This window comes from Pituophis catenifer, unplaced genomic scaffold (assembly GCF_029215685.1).
Source record: "Pituophis catenifer annectens isolate HBS135680 unplaced genomic scaffold, rPitCat1.0.hap2 SCAF_1, whole genome shotgun sequence".
NCBI classification, from domain to species: Eukaryota; Metazoa; Chordata; class Lepidosauria; order Squamata; family Colubridae; genus Pituophis; species Pituophis catenifer.
Window position 1 is genome coordinate 54,857,564 of NW_027256881.1, and position 18,860 is coordinate 54,876,423.

Sequence of the window (18,860 nt, forward strand, 5' to 3'; positions counted from 1 at the left end):
TAAATAAATAAATAAATAAATAAATAAATAAATAAATAAATTTGGACAATCCAAGATTGGAAAATATTTTACTATGTAATCAATAAGGGATTCTCTAATTTGATGAGATTGAATATTCCACATAGAGTATTTTTTTACAATTTTCATGTTTCATTTACAATTTTATTATTTATTTAAATGTGGCAGTCTCAGGGTACTACCCTTTCATATTTTGCTATAGAAAATCTTCCTTCTTAACCCAGAAATACTATTAAGGAGTAACATATTTTATTTGACGAGATGGCACTTAAAGTAGATATACAAATGACAGGTTATGAGAATGACATGATAAAGGATGTTTTGCTGCATATATATAAGAAATGGGTTGATATTTAAAAATCAAAAGAGAAATACAAATAATAAACCATAAGTTACTTGGATAATTCTTTTATATTGGATTTACAAAAGAAGCTTCTTAAAGCTTTGAAGAATCTCATCAGAAGGGAAAAAGAAAAAATGAAAAGAGAGTAAATTCTATGGCATTTCAAAGGATTAAAGATTAAGATTATCAAAATTAAAAGCAATGAATATAAACTTGGTTTATTTGATCAAGGTTAAAATAAAATAAGTTATTATTTCTGGTAATGGATTTTCTGCTGACATGATAAAAAGATTATGTTTTATGGACTTCTCTGTAAGAGATATTGGATCAAGAGATCATTGTTTGTAAACTAGGAGGGGTTGAAGAGTTACAAAAATAGATTATATTTATTATGATGATTGGAAGCCATTTCTTTATATATGGCTTTTGTCTTTCATTGCTATATTTTTATTTTCTATGTTTTTTCTTCTCCTTTGCACCATTTATTTTCTATTTTACTTCCTTTTAGTTTACATTAGATTTTTCCATTGCCAAGTAAAATTCTTAATACAAATTAAATATACAAAAAAAAAAAACCATTTAGGAGTATAAGATTAAACGCATGCACTAGAATTTTCCGGGAAATGCCTGTTATAGTTTTATTGATATTCAAAAATATCACTAGAATTTTATTGAGATTCAAATAAAATCCCTAAAGAATCGTCAGTGTTTGCAGACTGTAGTGGAATTCTTTAGGTGGTGACATAGACTTCAGAGTGCAAAATAGAAAAATACTGGTAAGTTACTGTGCAGTAGGAAAATACTTTTGACCAAATTACTATTGTGAAAAGTTCCCCCCTAAAGAGGATGAATGTGAGGGAGGAGTGTTTTAAACTAAAGAACAATAACTGTACCTGAGATATCATTTATCTGAAGTAGGATAAATTACTCTCTTCAAACAATTTTAACTATGCAGAAAGAAAAATAGGAGAAGAGATTTTAGAAGAGCATTTTAGATTCCTTCACTCTTGGATTCAATGGCAAGCACTTGTTTTTTTCATTTTTAAGCATGAATCTATTAATAGGAAGCATCTATGGAACTGGCTGTCTTGGCATTCTATATATTAAGCCCATAAATATTGAAATAAAGACTGCAAAACAGAGTCAAAGTCACATTTCTGCAGGTTGAGTGCTATATAAATTTTAAAATAAATAAAATGTCCCTGCAATGATCAGTTAGCTAAACCACTACTGAATGGCTTTAAACAACCGAATCTCTAATATTTTTAAAGTAGACTATTAATACTGGAAGCTTTCAGAGCACTGATAAAAAATACTAGACCATATTTAATCCTCTCTGACAACAAAAGAATTCTCTGTTGTTTTGGAATTCATGGTTCAAAAAAAGAACCTCATATAAAAGAGACAAGCTCTTCTGCTAGACAAGATGGGTAACTGGTTTTTTTTTTAAAAAAAAATACAACATGAAGCTATTTCAGAATTAGTTATGGACTGCATTTGTACTTAAAAAAAACAAACTGAGTTCTGGAAAATACTTTATCAGAACAGTAACAATTGTTTCCTAGAACAAAGTGATGTGTCATTTTAAATCTATCTTTAACAGAAGGACAAATAAAAGTATCCTCTGAAATTTACTCCACACTCACTTGGTATCCTGTTACAGATAACGAATTATTAGCTGTTCTTACCACTTTACCTTCTGCTAAAGTTCAGATACTAATTATATGGCAAATAATACAAAATAAACCTGGATTTGTAGTGCCATTTTTTGTAAAATCTTTTATAATAAAAATTGACTGATCATATGCCCACTGGATGGAAACTTAAGCATATGGAACTTAAAAGCATGCATACAAAAATGTAAGATTTTTTTAAAGTGGGAGTAGGTAATTGCCATTAATTAAAGAACAATTACTTTGATACAGATTGTGGCTGAGATATATATGCAATTTCTTTTAATAAAATTAGAGATCTTGGCATAATTTATTTTCAGAACAGCAAGCAAAACCTGTAGTAGGTGTTCATGTACTCTATTGTTAATAAAGCTTTTATTTTAAATCATTTATTTAATAAATATGCAGAGATCGGGAGGAGCAATTTATTTGCTTTCTTTGTGGATGTTGGTATTCAATACAATTTATACTTAATTTTATCTTATTTTTAATTTTATTTTTTTCCTTCACCATCTATATCTTGTCCACGCCTTATATTTTAGGGAATCCTCATATTATCCTCTCTAAACAAACAGAGATGCGAAATAAGATTGTGATTTGGCACCTTCCCTTTTTAATTAGTCAATGAACTAATTACCTGTTTCACGTTTACTCTGTGCAGATAATAACAATTTTACTTTAAATTTATTTTATTTCATATATCCAAAGTCTTAAAAACCACAACTTACCAGGATAACCACTTGACAATTTATTATAAGTCTAAGCATCTAAATTTAATAGCCAAAATAGAGAGAAATCTTATTCTAGATATTACTGTCAACAGAAAAGAGTTGTCTATTCTCAAGCTGTTAGACATGGAGACCAAAACATGCAACTTACAAATTTTCAGACTTATTTCAAAAATGTAGCTTCTCTGAGTCATATTTCTCATAATGTGAACAAGTGCAGATAAAGGAAGACTTCATACAGAGAGATAAGCATTCTTACAGAAATTTATCCTCATGGAGTAAAATCAAGAAAGCTTTCTGTTTAACTAAGTTAAAACAGAAACCATGGGCTATAGCTGTGATGGCGAACCTATGGCCATATCGGTGGGCACGCGAGCGTTGCTCTAGCTCAGCTCCAGCATGCATGCATGTGCTGGCCAGCTGATTTTCGGGTCTTCCGGTCCTACCGGAAGCTGGGAATGGGCCTTTTCCAGCCTCCGGGGGGGGTGGGGGGTGGAGAAGGCTGTTTTCACCCTCCCCAGGCTCCAAGAAAGCCTCTGGCGCCTGGGGAGGGTGAAAAACAGGCCTACCATGCCATCGTGTGCCAAAAGTGGGGGGAGCGCAAGTGGGGTCACACGCACATGCGCGGGGTGCAATGAATTATGGGTGTGGGCACGCACACGCACGACCGCCCCGCATTCCCTTTTTTGGCACGCGACGGCAAAAAGGTTAGCCATCACTGGGCTATAGCATACCTTGTTGCATTGTATACAACATTGTAAATGTTGTTGCCATTTGCTTCAGTGCAAGGAAATATTCAAAAGCTTTTCATCACTTACATTTTATTGTTGTAATTATAACCTTTCAAACAATAATCTGCATTATCTATTTGATCTTTTGAATAAGTTAATAATCAGAAGCAGGTGCTTCCAACATAGTCTGAAGCTGTGCATAAATTGGTCTTCACTAAAACTATATTTTAGTCACTCCTATTCTTAAAATTATTAGACAAGTGGATACAATTCATTTTGTTCTTCCTTAATTTGTCAATTTCATTTTTAAATTTAGTTCAGTTTACAAATATGTGAATAGAATAGAATAGAATAGAATAGAATAGAATAGAATAGAATAGAATAGAATAGAATAGAATAGAATAGAATAGAATAGAATAGAATAGAATTTTTTATTGGCCAAGTGTGATTGGATACACAAGGAATTTGTCTTGGTGCATACACTCTTGGTGTACATAAAAGAAAATGAACGTTGACGTACCTGAACATTCCTTTTCGGAACGCTGCGACTCCAATCCATAGTACGGGATCTTCTTCCTTCCTGTTACTAGGGAACTGAGTGCAGATCTCTTCCAACGTTTCTTTTGGCCACGCCCACACTGCCTCTCCTACGCCAGTCTTTCTCACGAAGGCGCAGGAACTGCAAAATCTTAAATAATGTAACATAAACATAGACAATAGAATTCTTAAACAGGGGCAGGAAGCCCAACTGGGTGGGCATGGATTGGAGTCGCAGCGTTCCGAAAAGGAACGTTCAGGTACGTCAACGTTCATTTTCCATAACGCTGCTCCTCCAATCCATAGTACGGGATGTACCCAAGCTCACAAATCCCGGGCGGGAGGCTGACTGCTCCCTGATTCCGGTATTGAAACTACTTGTTGTAAAACTCTACGTCCAAATGAAGCATCAGCTGATGCAAAAGAATCAATTTTATAATGAGTAATAAACGAAGAGGGCGATGCCCAAGTGGCAGCTCGGCAAATGTCTAAAATAGATGCTTGAGTTGCCCACGCGGCCGTGGTCGCCGCACTACGTGTTGAATGTGCATAAATTCCACTCGGCAAAGGTTTATCTGCTTTGTCATACACTGTGGATATACAAGCTTTTATCCATCTTCCGACCATAGCTGTGGACACTCTCTTTCCCATTGTCGATGGATGGAATGATACCAGCAAAGCCTCAGATAATCTAAATGACTCAGTTCTCTTAATATAACGTCTCAGAGAACGTCTTACATCCAACGTGTGCCAATTTTGCTCACGCCTATTTCTCGGATTGGGACAAAAATTTGGGAGTATGATCTCCTGTGTTCGATGAAATGTAGAATTGACTTTAGGTATAAACGTAGGGTCTAGTCTCATGACTACCCTGTCCTGATAAAAAATACATAAATCTTTACGAATTGATAAAGCCGCCAGCTCGGAAATGCGTCTTGCAGATGTTATGGCAAGCAAAAAGGTAAGTTTAAAAGAAAGAAACTTTATAGGAATAGAACCCAGCGGTTCAAACGGTGGAACAGTAAGTGCCTGGAGTACAAACGGTAAGTCCCAAGATGGGTATCTATGAATTACAGGAGGAGACCTAATAGCTGCTCCTCGTAAAAAGCTGCGAATCCTGGGATTCTGAGACAAAGATCTGTGAGGTTCACAATTAATTACCGTAGACAATGCAGCTACTTGACGACGTAAAGTTGTTCCCTTAAGACCTTTGGACAAACCTTCCAACAAAAACTCCAACACATCAGGTATATCGGCCGATGTAGGGTCCACATGGTGAGCCACACACCAGTTTGCAAAAGCTTTCCATGAAGCTTGGTAAATGCGCTTCGTGGATGGACATCTCGCTGATTGTATAATTTCAATTGCTTTATCAGAAATTCTATCCTTCTTCAGCAGGACCCTCTCAAGTGCCAGACGGTCAACTTGAGCCATTGAGGGTCTGGATGGTCGATGACCCCCTGGCTGAGAGAGAGACCTGCTGAAGCGGAATGGTCCACGGAGGAGACACAGATAGGCCTACTAAGTCTGCGTACCATGGTCTTCTTGGCCACAGAGGTGCCACTAATAGAAGTTCCGCTCGTTCTCTGATCATTTTCCAAATTACATGAGGAATCAACGGGAGCGGCGGAAAGGCATAAAGTAGCCCGGGAGGCCACTGACATCTTAAGGCATTGATTCCTTCCGCTCCTTTGCACTGGTATCTCGTATAGTAACGAGGGAGATGCGCATTCTGTGGCGTTGCAAACAAGTCCACCAGAGGCTGGCCGAACCTCTGAACTATATCCTGGAAATTGTCTGGGTGAAGACGCCACTCTGCTGGATCCAGCTGTTCCCGGCTGAGCCAGTCTGCTTGTACATTCGTTATTCCGGAAATATGTTCTGCTCTTAGAGATGCCGTGTGTCTCTCTGCCCATGCCAGTAGACGTTCTGCTTCGATCATAAGGGGTTGAGAATGAGTACCTCCCTCCCGATTGATATGAGCTTTGGTTGTTATATTGTCCGTCCTTATCAATACATGTTGACCCTTCAGCAAGTGACAAAAGTGTCGTAATGCAAGGCGAACTGCTTTTAGTTCCAGCCAGTTTATGCTGTTTGTTGCTTCTATAGGAGACCATCGACCCTGTACCACTTGATCCAACAGATGGGCTCCCCATCCTACTAGACTTGCATCCGATGTTATCACAAGACGGTTTACTTCGAGAAACACACAACCTTTTTGAAGTGCCGGAGAAGCCCACCACTTGAGAGACAAGCGCACTTGAGGTGGTAGTAGAATCTGAGACTGTGTCGTACTGCGTCCCGATTTTTGAAATGGGAACAGAAACCACTGTAGTGGTCTCATGTGTCTCCGAGCCCACGGTACTATGGCAATACATGACACCATCTTCCCTAACAACTGGGATAGTTGGAGAAGAGGAACTTTCCGTTGGGATCGTATTTGTATTATTAATGCTTTGATGTTTTGTACCCTTTCCGGTGATAAAAACACCTGACCTAATTCCGTATCTATCACCGCTCCTAAATGCAGAAGCCGTGTCGTGGGAACTAGATGGCTCTTTTTGTAATTTATGGTAAAACCGTGGTTCTGAAACACACGGATCACCTGTTCCATGTCTTTTGTGGCTTGAATTGTCGATGATGAAAGGACTAGAACATCGTCCAAGTAGCATAAGAGACAAATTGGGATGGAACGAAGCTTCGCTGCTACAACTGCTACTAACTTGGTAAACGTTCTGGGCGCTGAGGAAAGCCCGAATGGCATCGCGCAGTACTGGTAATGATGTGAATTGTACTCAAACCTCAGATATCTGTGATGCGCCGGATGTATCGGAATGTGGAGATATGTGGAGATTGAAGTAGATCGTGCTGTCTGATGCATGTCAAGATTGAGCTTAGGGACTGCATCTTGAATCTTCGATATAAAATTGACTTGTTCAGGTGTTTTAAATTCAAGATGGCCCTGTGTCCCCCTGATGTTTTGGTCACCAGAAACAGGGTGGAGTAGAAACCTGTCATTTCTTGATGCACGGGGACCCGTTCTATTGCTCTTATTGCCAACAGATGAGCTATTTCCTGGTTCATCAATTGACGATGATGAGGCAGCGGTGATATCGGACAGCGTACAAAACGACTGGGAGGCAAGTCTATAAATTCCAAACAAAGTCCGTGGCGCACTGTACGTCTGATCCACTCCTCGGAAGTGGACAATTCCCATTGGTGGCAAAATTTTTGAAGACGTCCACCAATGGCATCTGGGGCGTTCGAGTCATTTGCCCCTTTTTGTGGATCGGAAACCTCCACCTCTAAACGGTCTTTTGACAGAGGATTGATTGCGTTGACGGTCTCTAAACCCTTGTCTATCAGGCCCCCGGTCAGAAGACGGGAAATAGGATCTTTGGTTATAGGACCCACTGGGCCCGGAACTGGTCCGAAATGGCTGCCTCTGAGTATATGGTACATACCGGCGTTCCGGTCTACGATAAGATGATGGTAAAATTTTTCGTTTCTCCTTGTCTTCCACTGATAGAGGTTCGAGCGCCTTGCCAAAGAGAGAAGGCGCCTTGAAAGCAGATGAAGCCAACTTCCACTTGGCCTTTGTATCAGCTTTCCAATTTCTTAACCAGAAGAGCCTGCGATTGGTTACTGTCGATGCCAAAGCCCGAGCTGCGAACTTCGCTGCATTCAGCGAAGCGTCCGCTGAATACTCGGTTGCAGCAACCAACTTATTGATGTCTTGGTGAACGCGTTTTTCAGCATCAGGCAAGCGCTCTTGTAACTGACGAAGCCATATTAACGAAGCCCTGTTGAAAAATGAAGTAGCAGTTGCTGCTTTTATTGCCCAGGCAGCCGCCTGATGTGCCTTTCTGAATCCCAACTCGAATTTCTTATCTTCAGATTTCAGGCCATCTAATGCATCTGTTGTGACAGAAGAAGTTGCTGAAAGATTGGCTACTGGTTCATCCACAGATGGTAAAGCTAACAGATCTTCCATCTCTGACTCCGCACAGTAAAGCTTTTTATCTAAACCACTTGGAGCTGTCAACGATCCAGGTTGACCAAAGGCACTTTGAATCACATCCGCAAATAATGGTGGGCATGGAATAGCATCTTTTTCGGGTTTGGACACCTGAAATAAGGCATCATGTGTCGCTGAAGACTGTTTGGTCGTATCAGGTGCTTTGGGTGTCATACCAAATTGTGTAGTTACCTTTGCTTTATGCAAAAGTGACTTAAAAACAGAAGGCCTGAATAGACCGGTGAAGACTGGTTTCTCTGGTGGCAGATCTTCATCTTCAGAAAACTCAATATCTTCTGGACAATCTGCTACCTGGTCAGATTCATCTGAAGACACATATTCAACGTGCTCTTTGGCAGTCTGATTAGAAGATGTAGAAGGATGCAACTGCGATCGTTGATTGAGCGCTTACATTTGAGAATTGCCAGCTCCATGCTACAATCCAGCAGAAATAATTTTTGCCAGAGCATCGGACAAAAGATATTGAAAGTCCATCTGGCTGGCAGAATCATCCGGGCGAAGCCCGGCTGCAGTCGGGGTAAATGTAGCAGAAGGTTCACCTCTGGTCTGCAAATGTTGGTCTGGTTGTGGTGCCAAAGACACACCAGAAGGGCCAGAATCCTGGTTAGGAACAAATTCAATTTCAGCTGACTGCTGGAGACCACAATCTTTTTGTAATTGCAGAGAAGCAGAAGTGGAAGGAACTGGTTCAGTAGATAGTACAGAACTAGATGTCGTCTTTTTGGCACGACTAGCCCTTTCAAACTGCTTCTCTAGTGCTTTGTGGCGCCTCATTTCTTCCTTATTGTGGGAAGATTTAGAGGCTGTTTCACTTGATTTGTGTCTTTTTGACCTAGTCTGCTTTTTAGATTGCGCAGGCATAAGACTGGCCTCTTGTTCTGATTCAGAAGAAAGATTATAGTCATCCATCCTGAAATGATGGTATTTAGACAGTTATTTGATAGAATAATAAAGAATCTGTCAATTTAAATAACAGAAGAGTCCAGAGGTTTATAAATTCAGGACTGCTGGCCAAACAATCAGGTCAGAACTGCCTATGAAGACTGTCAGCTGAATAGGGTTAAACTAAATCCAGGTCTGTGGCCAGGCCAATTGGAAAAGCCTTAAAAGCCGCCTCCAAGCTCCTGAATAGTCACCCTCAATGAGCCACACAGCTCAAACGACGTTTGAAAACACGTTAAGGGCATATAAAAGGGGCGTTCAAGATGGCGGCCGTCCTAATTTGCTGTTAAAATGGCGGCCGCGGCTGCATTTAGTGTCCAGATAAACGCCCGTTACCTTTGAAATCTCTTCGGAGCTTTGATTAAGAGCCGGAGCGCATCCAAAATGGCGGCCGCCCACAACAACGATCCAAAATGGCGGCCGCGGCAGCGACGATCGTCCACGAGCGCTGATTTCAAATTTTTTAATATCCGGCTGAATAGGAGGCAATGCCTGGACGTCAGAGTATGCCTAGGATCATTGGCATTAACTCCGGAGCCGCAGAAAGGGCGGAGCTGAGGCAATCGTGACTATGCCAGCTCACCAGTCAGTCAACGATACGCCCGCGGCTGAAACAACACGGATCTGCCCAGCTGGGACAAAATCCGGCTTGCTGACAGTTAATAGAGGAAACAGAGCGATCTGGCGCCCCAGACACGCTACCGCCCCTCCACAGCAATCAAAATCCCTTGTAGCAGCTCCTTCTAATAATGATTGAGAGAAAAATAAAAAACTAAAATAAAAGATCTAATTAAGGCTATTAAATGCAGAGCTAGAAAAAATAGAAGTTCCCTCAGCAACTGAGTGAGAAAGACTGGCGTAGGAGAGGCAGTGTGGGCGTGGCCAAAAGAAATGTTGAAAGAGATCTGCACTCAGTTCCCTAGTAACAGGAAGGAAGAAGATCCCGTACTATGGATTGGAGGAGCAGCGTTATGGAAAAGATACTTTCGTCAAGAATCATAAGGTACAACACTTAATGATAGTCATAGTGAAACAGTCAATATAAATCTTAAGGATACCAGCAACAAGGTTACAGTCATAAAGTCAGAAGTGGGAGGAGATGGGTGATAGGAACGATGAGAAGATTAATAGTAATACAGACTTAGTAACTAGTTTGACAGTGTTGAGGGAATTTGTTTAGCAGAGTGATAGTGTTGGGGAAAAAACTGTTCTTGTGTCTAGTTGTTCTGGTGTGCAGTGCTCTATAGCGTCATTTTGAGAGTAAGAGTTGTAACAGTTTATGTCCAGGATGCGATGGGTCTGTAAATATTTTCACAGCCCTCTTTTTGACTCGTGCATTATACAAGTCCTCAGTGGAAGGCAGGTTGGTAGTAATTGTTTTTTCTGCAGTTCTAATTATCTTCTGAAGTCTGTGTCTATCTTGTTGGGTTGCAGAACCAAATTATTTGTTATTCATTAACAATTTATTTAGCTTTGTATTAAATTATACATTTTATTTATTGAGCCCTTTCTGCGGCTCCGGAGTTAATGCCAATGATCCTAGGCATACTCTGACGTCCAGGCATTTTATTTATTAAATTATACATTTTATTTATTTATTTATTTAATTGCAATATGATTTAATTAATTACAATATATGCAAATCTGAAATAATTTGTTTTTGTGAGAGGTTATTTGGTAAGAGGTTATTCACCTGCTTGCTTCTAGTCTTGCACCAAGAAAAGATGTCCAAAGAGGAAAGAAGTTCTAATATATTACACAATATCAGTTTTTCACATGATTAGCATATAAAATATTGTACAACAGCTTCCATGACACTTGGACAATTTTTTCTCATAGCACTCAAAATTGCTCTTGATACCCTGGGAAAACAATTTTATATAGTTCATACCAAACTACTTTTTTCTGCTGGAAACCAAATGATTTTCCAAGATGTGTGTTGTGCACTGTTTATACTGTATAATAAAGCTATTCTGAGAAAGATAATTCACTACATCTAGCATACAGCACATTTTAAGAAAAGAATTGTAATATTTCCCACATAATGTTGATTAGTTTTATTTTAAGTTCCGAGCATCCCTTTGGAATCAATCTCCACTCATTCAAGATTCTGAAAACAGCTCTGCAAAGTTATCTCCTTCTATAAATAGTCTTACCATATTCTGAAGGCATTGGTGCAGCAGAGACTGAATGTGTAATTGAATCTTCGGAGCCAGAGATAAAATACTGGTGTCTTCTACTTAACGAAACTTCTTCTTCAGAAGGGTCAGGAAGTTCTTCTATGGTCATCTTTTAGAAAGCCACCTTTGGCTAAAAAGGATTTTTTTCAAAAATATCTCATCAATTGACAAATGACCTGAAATATTATTTGCTCATGTAATTTGTATTTCTGTTACTTACTAAAATATACTAATAATTAAGAGATTCCAAATATTTTGAACATCGTGTGAATTCATAGGTCATTGCATCATCAATCGCTCCTAAATATTAGAATTTTATAACAAGGTTGAGATGAAACTAAGGCAGAATGAAATCTTACTTAGCAAGGCATTATTAATTGACAATATGGTATAGGATTAGCAGGTCTCCTTATCTAAATTGAAATATAATATTGCATATGATCTTAAATCCAAAAATTATTTTCTTGCAATTTTCTAGATAAAATTTGGTCCTCACATTGCTTGAAAATCATGGAGTATAAGGCCAAGAACCTACTTGTTACAGACATAAAGTTATGACACATGTGATTAAATATCCATTCTTTGAAAATCTTAATTTTTTGTTTACATATTCTATTTCTTTTAATAGTTCTGTCAAATCTTTTTGACAGAATTCTGTCTGAAATTTCTGAACTGAAATTTAGAATGAATAGTTCCTAAATCTAAAATTTAGGAACTATTTCTAGAGAACTGAGGAGCAAAATGTAGGAAAGATTTCTCAAAGGATATTATTTTTTCTGTCTCACAAAGACTTGCTAACAGTAACAGCATTGCATCTTTAATTTTTAATTAAATATTTACTTTTCAACAGAAATAACTTTAAGGTCACTTCTAAGTAAGGTAGATAATAAAATACTTTCCCCAAATATGAAGTTATAGAAATAAAAACCTGTTTGTTCACTGTTTTTAATGCAATGAAGCATTTAAAAAGAATATAAAAGGTTTGTCATTGAACAGCATTTTGTGTTCTTTATAGTAGTATATAATCTAGTATAATAATCTATAATACAGATTAAAGAAGAGTAATCTGTAATCTAGTATTATAGATTAATAGTAAGGGATGGTTTTAAATAGAATGAAGGATTGCAGGATGACTATTATCCGTATGTAAATATAAAGCTATTGCTGATCACCTGAATTCATTACAGGATTCTTTGTAAACATACATCAACTATTCTGTGGGAAATTAATGTATGAGCCAATGTATAGCACTCAAGATAAAAAAAGCTATAAATATAATTAAAGTCAGACTTGCATAGATTTCACCAAGTCAAAAGAGAAGTGTTTCTCATTCATGGGATAAGAAAAATACTTATACTTTAAATGCATGAGAGTCAATTTTGTGGAATGGTTAAGACATCAGGCTAGAAGCCAGGAGACTATCACTTCTAATCCTGCCTTAGGCACGAAGTCACAGGATTTATTTAGCTTAAGATGATGGTACATTAGCTAGGAGACTACATATAGTGTTACTATATAGTTGTTTGCCTGCCTAAGACTGCTAGTCCATTCGGTTCACGCTCATACGCAATCTAAAAGTGCACCACAGGGGGTGAGCTAGGATGCACTCAGAATGGCTAACAGCATTCAGCAGCAGCATCCAGGGCTTTTTCCCTCTACCAATGTCACCTCGCATTCGAACATTGCCCTCGTGCAGATCTAGCATCGATTGCATTCGTACTTCCACATGAATTGCCATTATTTTTCCCACTGAAGTGGTACTTATTTATCTACTTGCATGTAGCAGGCTCTCAAACTTGGCAGAAGTCAAGGCAAGTGCAGGAGCTCACCCCGTCACATAGTTCTAGGACTTGAACTACCAGAGCACAGACTTTTTCCAGCGTCTTTAAGCCACTGCCTCACCAAGCTTCCAGCCACTGGGTGGCCTTGGGCCACTCACTTCCTCTCACCCAAGGGAAGAAGGCAATGGCAAATCTCTTCTGAAAATCTTGTCAAGAAAACTGCAGGAACTCATCCAGACATTTCTAGGATTCACACTAATTTGAAGACTTCCCCACCCCAAAAAATGCACTAAAGGAAACATACCATTATTCATATACTACTTTGACATTATATTACTATTCAGCTGCTATTAGCTTCAAAATTGCCAAGTTATTTCACAGTATAATTCATAAAACATGAATACTTCTATGATTTACAACTAATCCTTGATTAACATTAATGGGGATCAGAAATTCTCATAAAGCATGAGGTCACATGTACTGCATCATTTTGCTACAGGAATCTGGGTACTCCTCATTGCTGTCATTAAGCATATTAAGCGAGTTCCAGGTGACAAGCAGGCCAGCAGGCAAGTATGTAGGTAGGGCCAGTTGTTACCAGGTGGAGTGACCAGCACAGGAACAAGAGTGGCTGCTGCTGGGCAGGGGGATGGTACATGAGTAGCCCATGAAGTATAGTACAAGCATAATGGAGTTGGGGTTGGCTGCTGCTAGGCAGTGGATGCTGCAAGCAACTTACTATCTTTCCTGCCAGGTTCCTCATTGACCTTCCTTGTAGGAAGCTAGCAGGGAAAATTGATTGTGTGACCACTGAATACTGCACCAATCATAAGTACAAGCTGGTTGCCAAGCACCCAGATTACAATCATGTGACCACAAGGGTGCTGTAATGGCCAGAATTCAAAGGACTGGTTTTAAGTCTCCTTTGTCAGCACTGTTGTAGCTTTGACTGGCCACTGAACAAGAGGTCGATACTTTAGGCTACTAAAGTAAAGCAAAACTCTGAAGTGAAGTTTATGTAAATACTTACGAAAAATGGGAAAGAGGGAATGTAAGACTCAGAATCCATTTTTTTTCGAATGAAATGTTTTCTTAACAGCCTTCTGTTATCATTTGCATGGACTTAAGTAAAACCCTTCACTTGTTTCTTAGATTTGGCAGAAATATATCTAAATTCATGTCAATTTGTTTCACTAATATTTTTGTATTTTATGAAAAGAAATTAGGTAAAGCAGAAAAACACTCCCTTTTCTTTCCAGGTATCTTAGAATGTATACGTTCTGTTTTAGAACTGCTATCCCATGATCTACTGATTATTCCAAGTTAAATATAGAAAAATATATTAGGACAACTTCTGAAAAGTACTGTTTTTCTGCATTTCTAGAGGACAGTTCTAATTAGCTTGATTCATTGCAATCCGCTACCTTAGGTACATCTGGGTCAATAACTGTAAATTATCTGAGAATTATATTCTGCAGACTTCTGAAGACAATGAGCCAATTTTAGTGCACTGCAACAATACATAAAACAAAAGTTACCAAAATACATAAAAGTTTTAATATTCCTTAAACATAATTACAACTGGTCGATTCGCTTTTATGCTTTCATATACTTGGGGATGTCTGTTATTTTAAGAAATAGATTGGTGAAACGATATATAAAATAAGACAGCAACCATCATTTCTTTTTTTGACCTATTGTTTTTATAGATTCCAATTCCACTAGTATTTTGAAGGAATTTTTTTCAGGATTCTATCCAATAAATTTTAATTTATATTTATAAATTTATTTATTTCATATGTTTATGAATCCAGCTATTTCTCTGATAGAGCATATTATAATACAATGTTTTACTTCAGGATATATCTGGCTGCTCTCTGAGCTTAGCTGTTTTCTGGCAGATGTTTCATTACCAAACAAGATAACATCAGTGCTACAAAGGTGTAGGGCAGTGGTTCCCAACCTTTTTTTGGCCATGCCCCACCTAAACATCTCTAAAATCCTGATGCCCCCCTCGGACATATAATTCTTACTATTCAAAAAGTGAACTCCTACTCACAAGGAAGCCTAAAAGGCCATTAACTTGGTTTAAACAAGGTTCCAAATTGCCCCCATTAAAAATCAAATTGCCCCCCTGTGGGCCATGGGCCCACCTTGGGAACCACTGGTGTAGGGTTTGTTCTCTTTTTATATACTAGTGGCTTGCCCTGACAGTGTTCTTGGCGGTTTTTTGATTAGGCTGTTTACTATTAGTTTGTCTGAGTTGATAGTTTCTTATTGGGATATTGTAAACGAACGAAACAAGTAAACAATTGCTGTTCTTGTATTAATCTTGGTGTTTATCTGGGTGTTGAGTGCTGGTAGGGTGGTGTTTTGGTTTTTCTTTCATTTTTGGCTTTTTGACTTTGGAATGTGGTGTGTGTGTGTGTGTGTGTGTGTGTGTGTGTGTGTTGTTTACTTCTATGTGCCTGTTGGTGGCTGTTTTGTCCGAGTGCCAGGTTTCCAGGAATTCTCTAGTGTTTTTAGACTTGGCCAAAAACCAGTATCTGGGTATTGTGAACTATGTAATTAAATCAGGTATCATAAAAGGATATGATATAGCATATTGCACATATTCTACCGTAAAGTCTTAGCACTCAGAGCTGACTAGAAAGTATATTTGGCAAATTATTGACTTTGAAAACTATTTTTCTCTGAATTATACATAAGTTCAGGACATGATCTTATTGTTGTTTACTTTCAGTCTACTCCTTACATTTCAAAATGTAATCCTGTAAATTGTGGAAGAGTATTCTCATGTGTAATTCTGAGTATATTGGAATTCATTAGAGTAATTAATTCTTTCCAGATAAATTCAGGAATGATAAAGACCTCTTTGGTGGCCATTTTTCAATCCACTTTTATAGTACTGTACACTCTCCAGAATATTTGAACTGGTTAAATCTACTATTTTAGTAGATTATAAGATACATTTAAGAATATAAAATAATTTATATTATTTTAAATTGTAAATTAGATATTATTTCTACTTTAATTAATAGGCTGTCTACTCATCAATAATTCTGGGTGACTTACAGAAATATTTAAAGTTACAGATCTTATGTTTTGTAAATTGTGAATATAGTAAGCATTATTTATTAGCAAAACAATTCTCCAATAATACTTAATAAGAGCTTTGTAAGAAAAGAAAAGGCAAATATATCTTTGACGGACTTGGCTATGAATCACATCTTCCTTCAAAACAAGTTTTGCTTTTCAGCTCACCAGCTGCATGTAGGTTATCTGAAGGAAGCCAAGCCACCCGTAACTAGGCTCAGATTCATCACACACTGGATATCTTTCAGTGAGTTTGTTCACTCCTCAGAGGATGGTACAACAGATTCCACATCTTAAATGTGCTAGCCCTAAATCTACTTGATTTCATTTAGTGAATAACTAAAGAATTCAAAATCTACTGGAGAAAAAGTCTACATTTTAGTTGTGCATAGTTTAGGCTGCAAATAGCATTAAACACCATTAGGTCTTATCCTGCTACTAAATATAGCACAAGCTTCATCAACTACCACCAACAGTTCTGTTAAAAAGTTTCAGCAAGTTGCAGAGCCTTTAAAATTAATATTCTATATTGTGATAACTGCACAGAAATCAGAAGGGTTTTTTGTTACAATTGGATATAAATATAATACATAAATAATAAACCTAACCACAGAAACATTTCTAATTTGACATGGAAGGCATTTATTAATCTTCATAAATTAAGGGGCGTTTCCTGTTCTACCAATAAATGACTGTGCTTCTGAATGTTCAAACATAAACATGATTATTAAAATAATGTTATACTATCTGTTCATTTAATAGAGGGATACTGGCAGAAAATTATTAAACAGAAATGATGTCACAAAAAGTTTGGTATGTCAAAGAAGTAGCCAGGCTAGTTCCTCAAAATAGAAAAAAAAAAAAAGTACTAGGACTGAAAGCTGTTCTATCTGGCTGCTTTACACATAGGACAATACTTCCATTAGCTCAAATTAAATCCGACTTCAATTAATCAGTAGCAAATGGACAGAAGAGTAACTTCAATGTCAATCTACCTTAGCCTGCCGTTTTACCTTAAATACCTCCACTTTAAAGACATGACACCTATTAAAGCTGTATTAGTGAAATTGTTCCTTCTTGGCATACCTTAGGCGGACCAGGGGGCGAGAAAATCAAGTCTGACTTAAAAAGTCTTGGGCCTTAGTAAAAAACAAGAAAGAAAGAAAGAAAAAAGAGGCTATTTGTACTACGGGTTTGATAAAGATGCAGCTGATCGTGGGAAATGGGGAAGGGCTCCTTCAGAGGATACCACAGCAGTCCCACCCCTCCTCCCTTCGTAAGAACCTCAGTTGCATAACCCTTTTATACATTCAGAAACACATCCTGGGTGCCACTCCAGCTGTCTTGGCTTCGGCTCCCGGTTCTGCCCGCAAACATCGCCACTGTTTCATCTCTCGCCCCCACCTTGCCACAAACCCCAAGACGCGCTCCCGAAATCAGCGGTTATAACAAGCGCACGCAAACCGGCTTCCCACCGCGCCACCGGGTGCACGTGCAGCCAAACGGCAGGTTTCCTTTCAGACGTTGGGGGTCCCACGTGACATCACTCCTTTCTCCCCCCACCCACCCACTCGCCCACCTCTCACACCACAAAACTGGGCATATCCTCGAACCCCCCCCCAGTGCGTCATTCTGCCTCCCCCCCCCGTCTACACCCACGCCACGCCTCCGATTTAGGGAATGAGGACCAACCCTTCGGCACGCTCTGTCCCGAAGTCTTTCCAGATAACCCGCACGAAGAAAGCAGCAGCAGCAATTCCCACCCCCCCTCCGCGGCCGCCCTCACCTGCTGTCCCCTCCGAAACTGCGGCTCCCGAAGCTCAAGAGAACCGAGGGGAAAGTTCCCGCCCACCAATCTGGGGCCCCGCCCACCGCCCAGACGTCGGAGATGGAAGATCAGGTAGTCCCGCTAAGCTTCCTACGCCCCGCCCCCGACCACCCCCATGCAGCAATGTATCTGCAACAAGATTCTCCCCGTCACTAACCTTCACTCCCACTCCAGCACGCTGCTGTCCGGCCTAGCCAATCCGTATCGTTAACTCCGCCCCTTATCTGAGATCTTTTGCATATCCATGATTCCTTCTTCCCTGGCCTTCGCCGTCCGATGAGCCTCTTGAGTGGTTTAGCTCTGGTGGAGTGGGGGGAGCACCTGAAGCCACGCCCACATCCGATGGCCAGCGTTCGTTCTTCAGTTTTATAAAGACGAAGAAGAAAGAGGTGCGCATGTGCAGACCTCGATGGGAAAGCAACTCGAACGGCTTCATCGGGTCTCAAGCAATTTGGGTCTGGTTTCAAAGCTGATGGAGGGGGAGGACTTTCGCAGCGTCGTAAACATTGCAGAGCGTAGGCTCGTAAAAGCATATATATAGGATAGGCGACCTAAAAGCACTTTGTTTTTGTAACTTTATCTGTCTACTTTGATTACTACATCCCCAACACTTATTTTTGTCCTTTTTTTTAGGAACTTACACTATCATTAAATGATAATAGGATATAGTAATATGTTCTCTTTCTCAAAAATAACTTATTGCTTCGTATAATATCAAAATAGGCATTTTACAGTGCTGCCAAGTAGGCATATACTAAGGAGGTAAACCCTTTAGATTGGAATTTTGAATAAACTTGCGTAGCATTGTGCTAATAGGTTATAAATTTGTACTGGCTTTTTTATTGGAATTAAACTACAGTATTCTTATTTTTAGATGGAATAAAACTATTCTTATCCTTATCTCCCATTAGATGGAATTAAGTAGCTGTGGCCGCAAGCAAGCGCATTTAAAGAGGAGCAAAAG

General features: G+C 38.9%; 1 protein-coding gene across 3 annotated transcripts in view; it reads right to left on the reverse strand.

Moving 5' to 3' along the window:
* CLIP4 (CAP-Gly domain containing linker protein family member 4) overlaps positions 1–17,927 on the reverse strand; it is a 50,723-nt gene extending 32,796 nt beyond the window's left edge. Inside the window, exons 1-2 of one of the 3 annotated variants that reach the window (XM_070932440.1) lie at positions 17,855–17,927; positions 11,168–11,321 (exon numbers count right to left, since the gene is read on the reverse strand). In XM_070932440.1, the coding sequence (XP_070788541.1) occupies positions 11,168–11,300 (133 nt within the window). In that variant the 5' untranslated portion in view covers positions 11,301–11,321; positions 17,855–17,927. Of the gene's footprint in view, positions 1–11,167; positions 11,322–17,063; positions 17,147–17,760; positions 17,793–17,854 lie in introns of those variants that run through there. The other 2 variants (XM_070932441.1, XM_070932442.1) reach the window with 2 other exon arrangements.
* Positions 17,928–18,860: the final 933 nt, after the last annotated feature.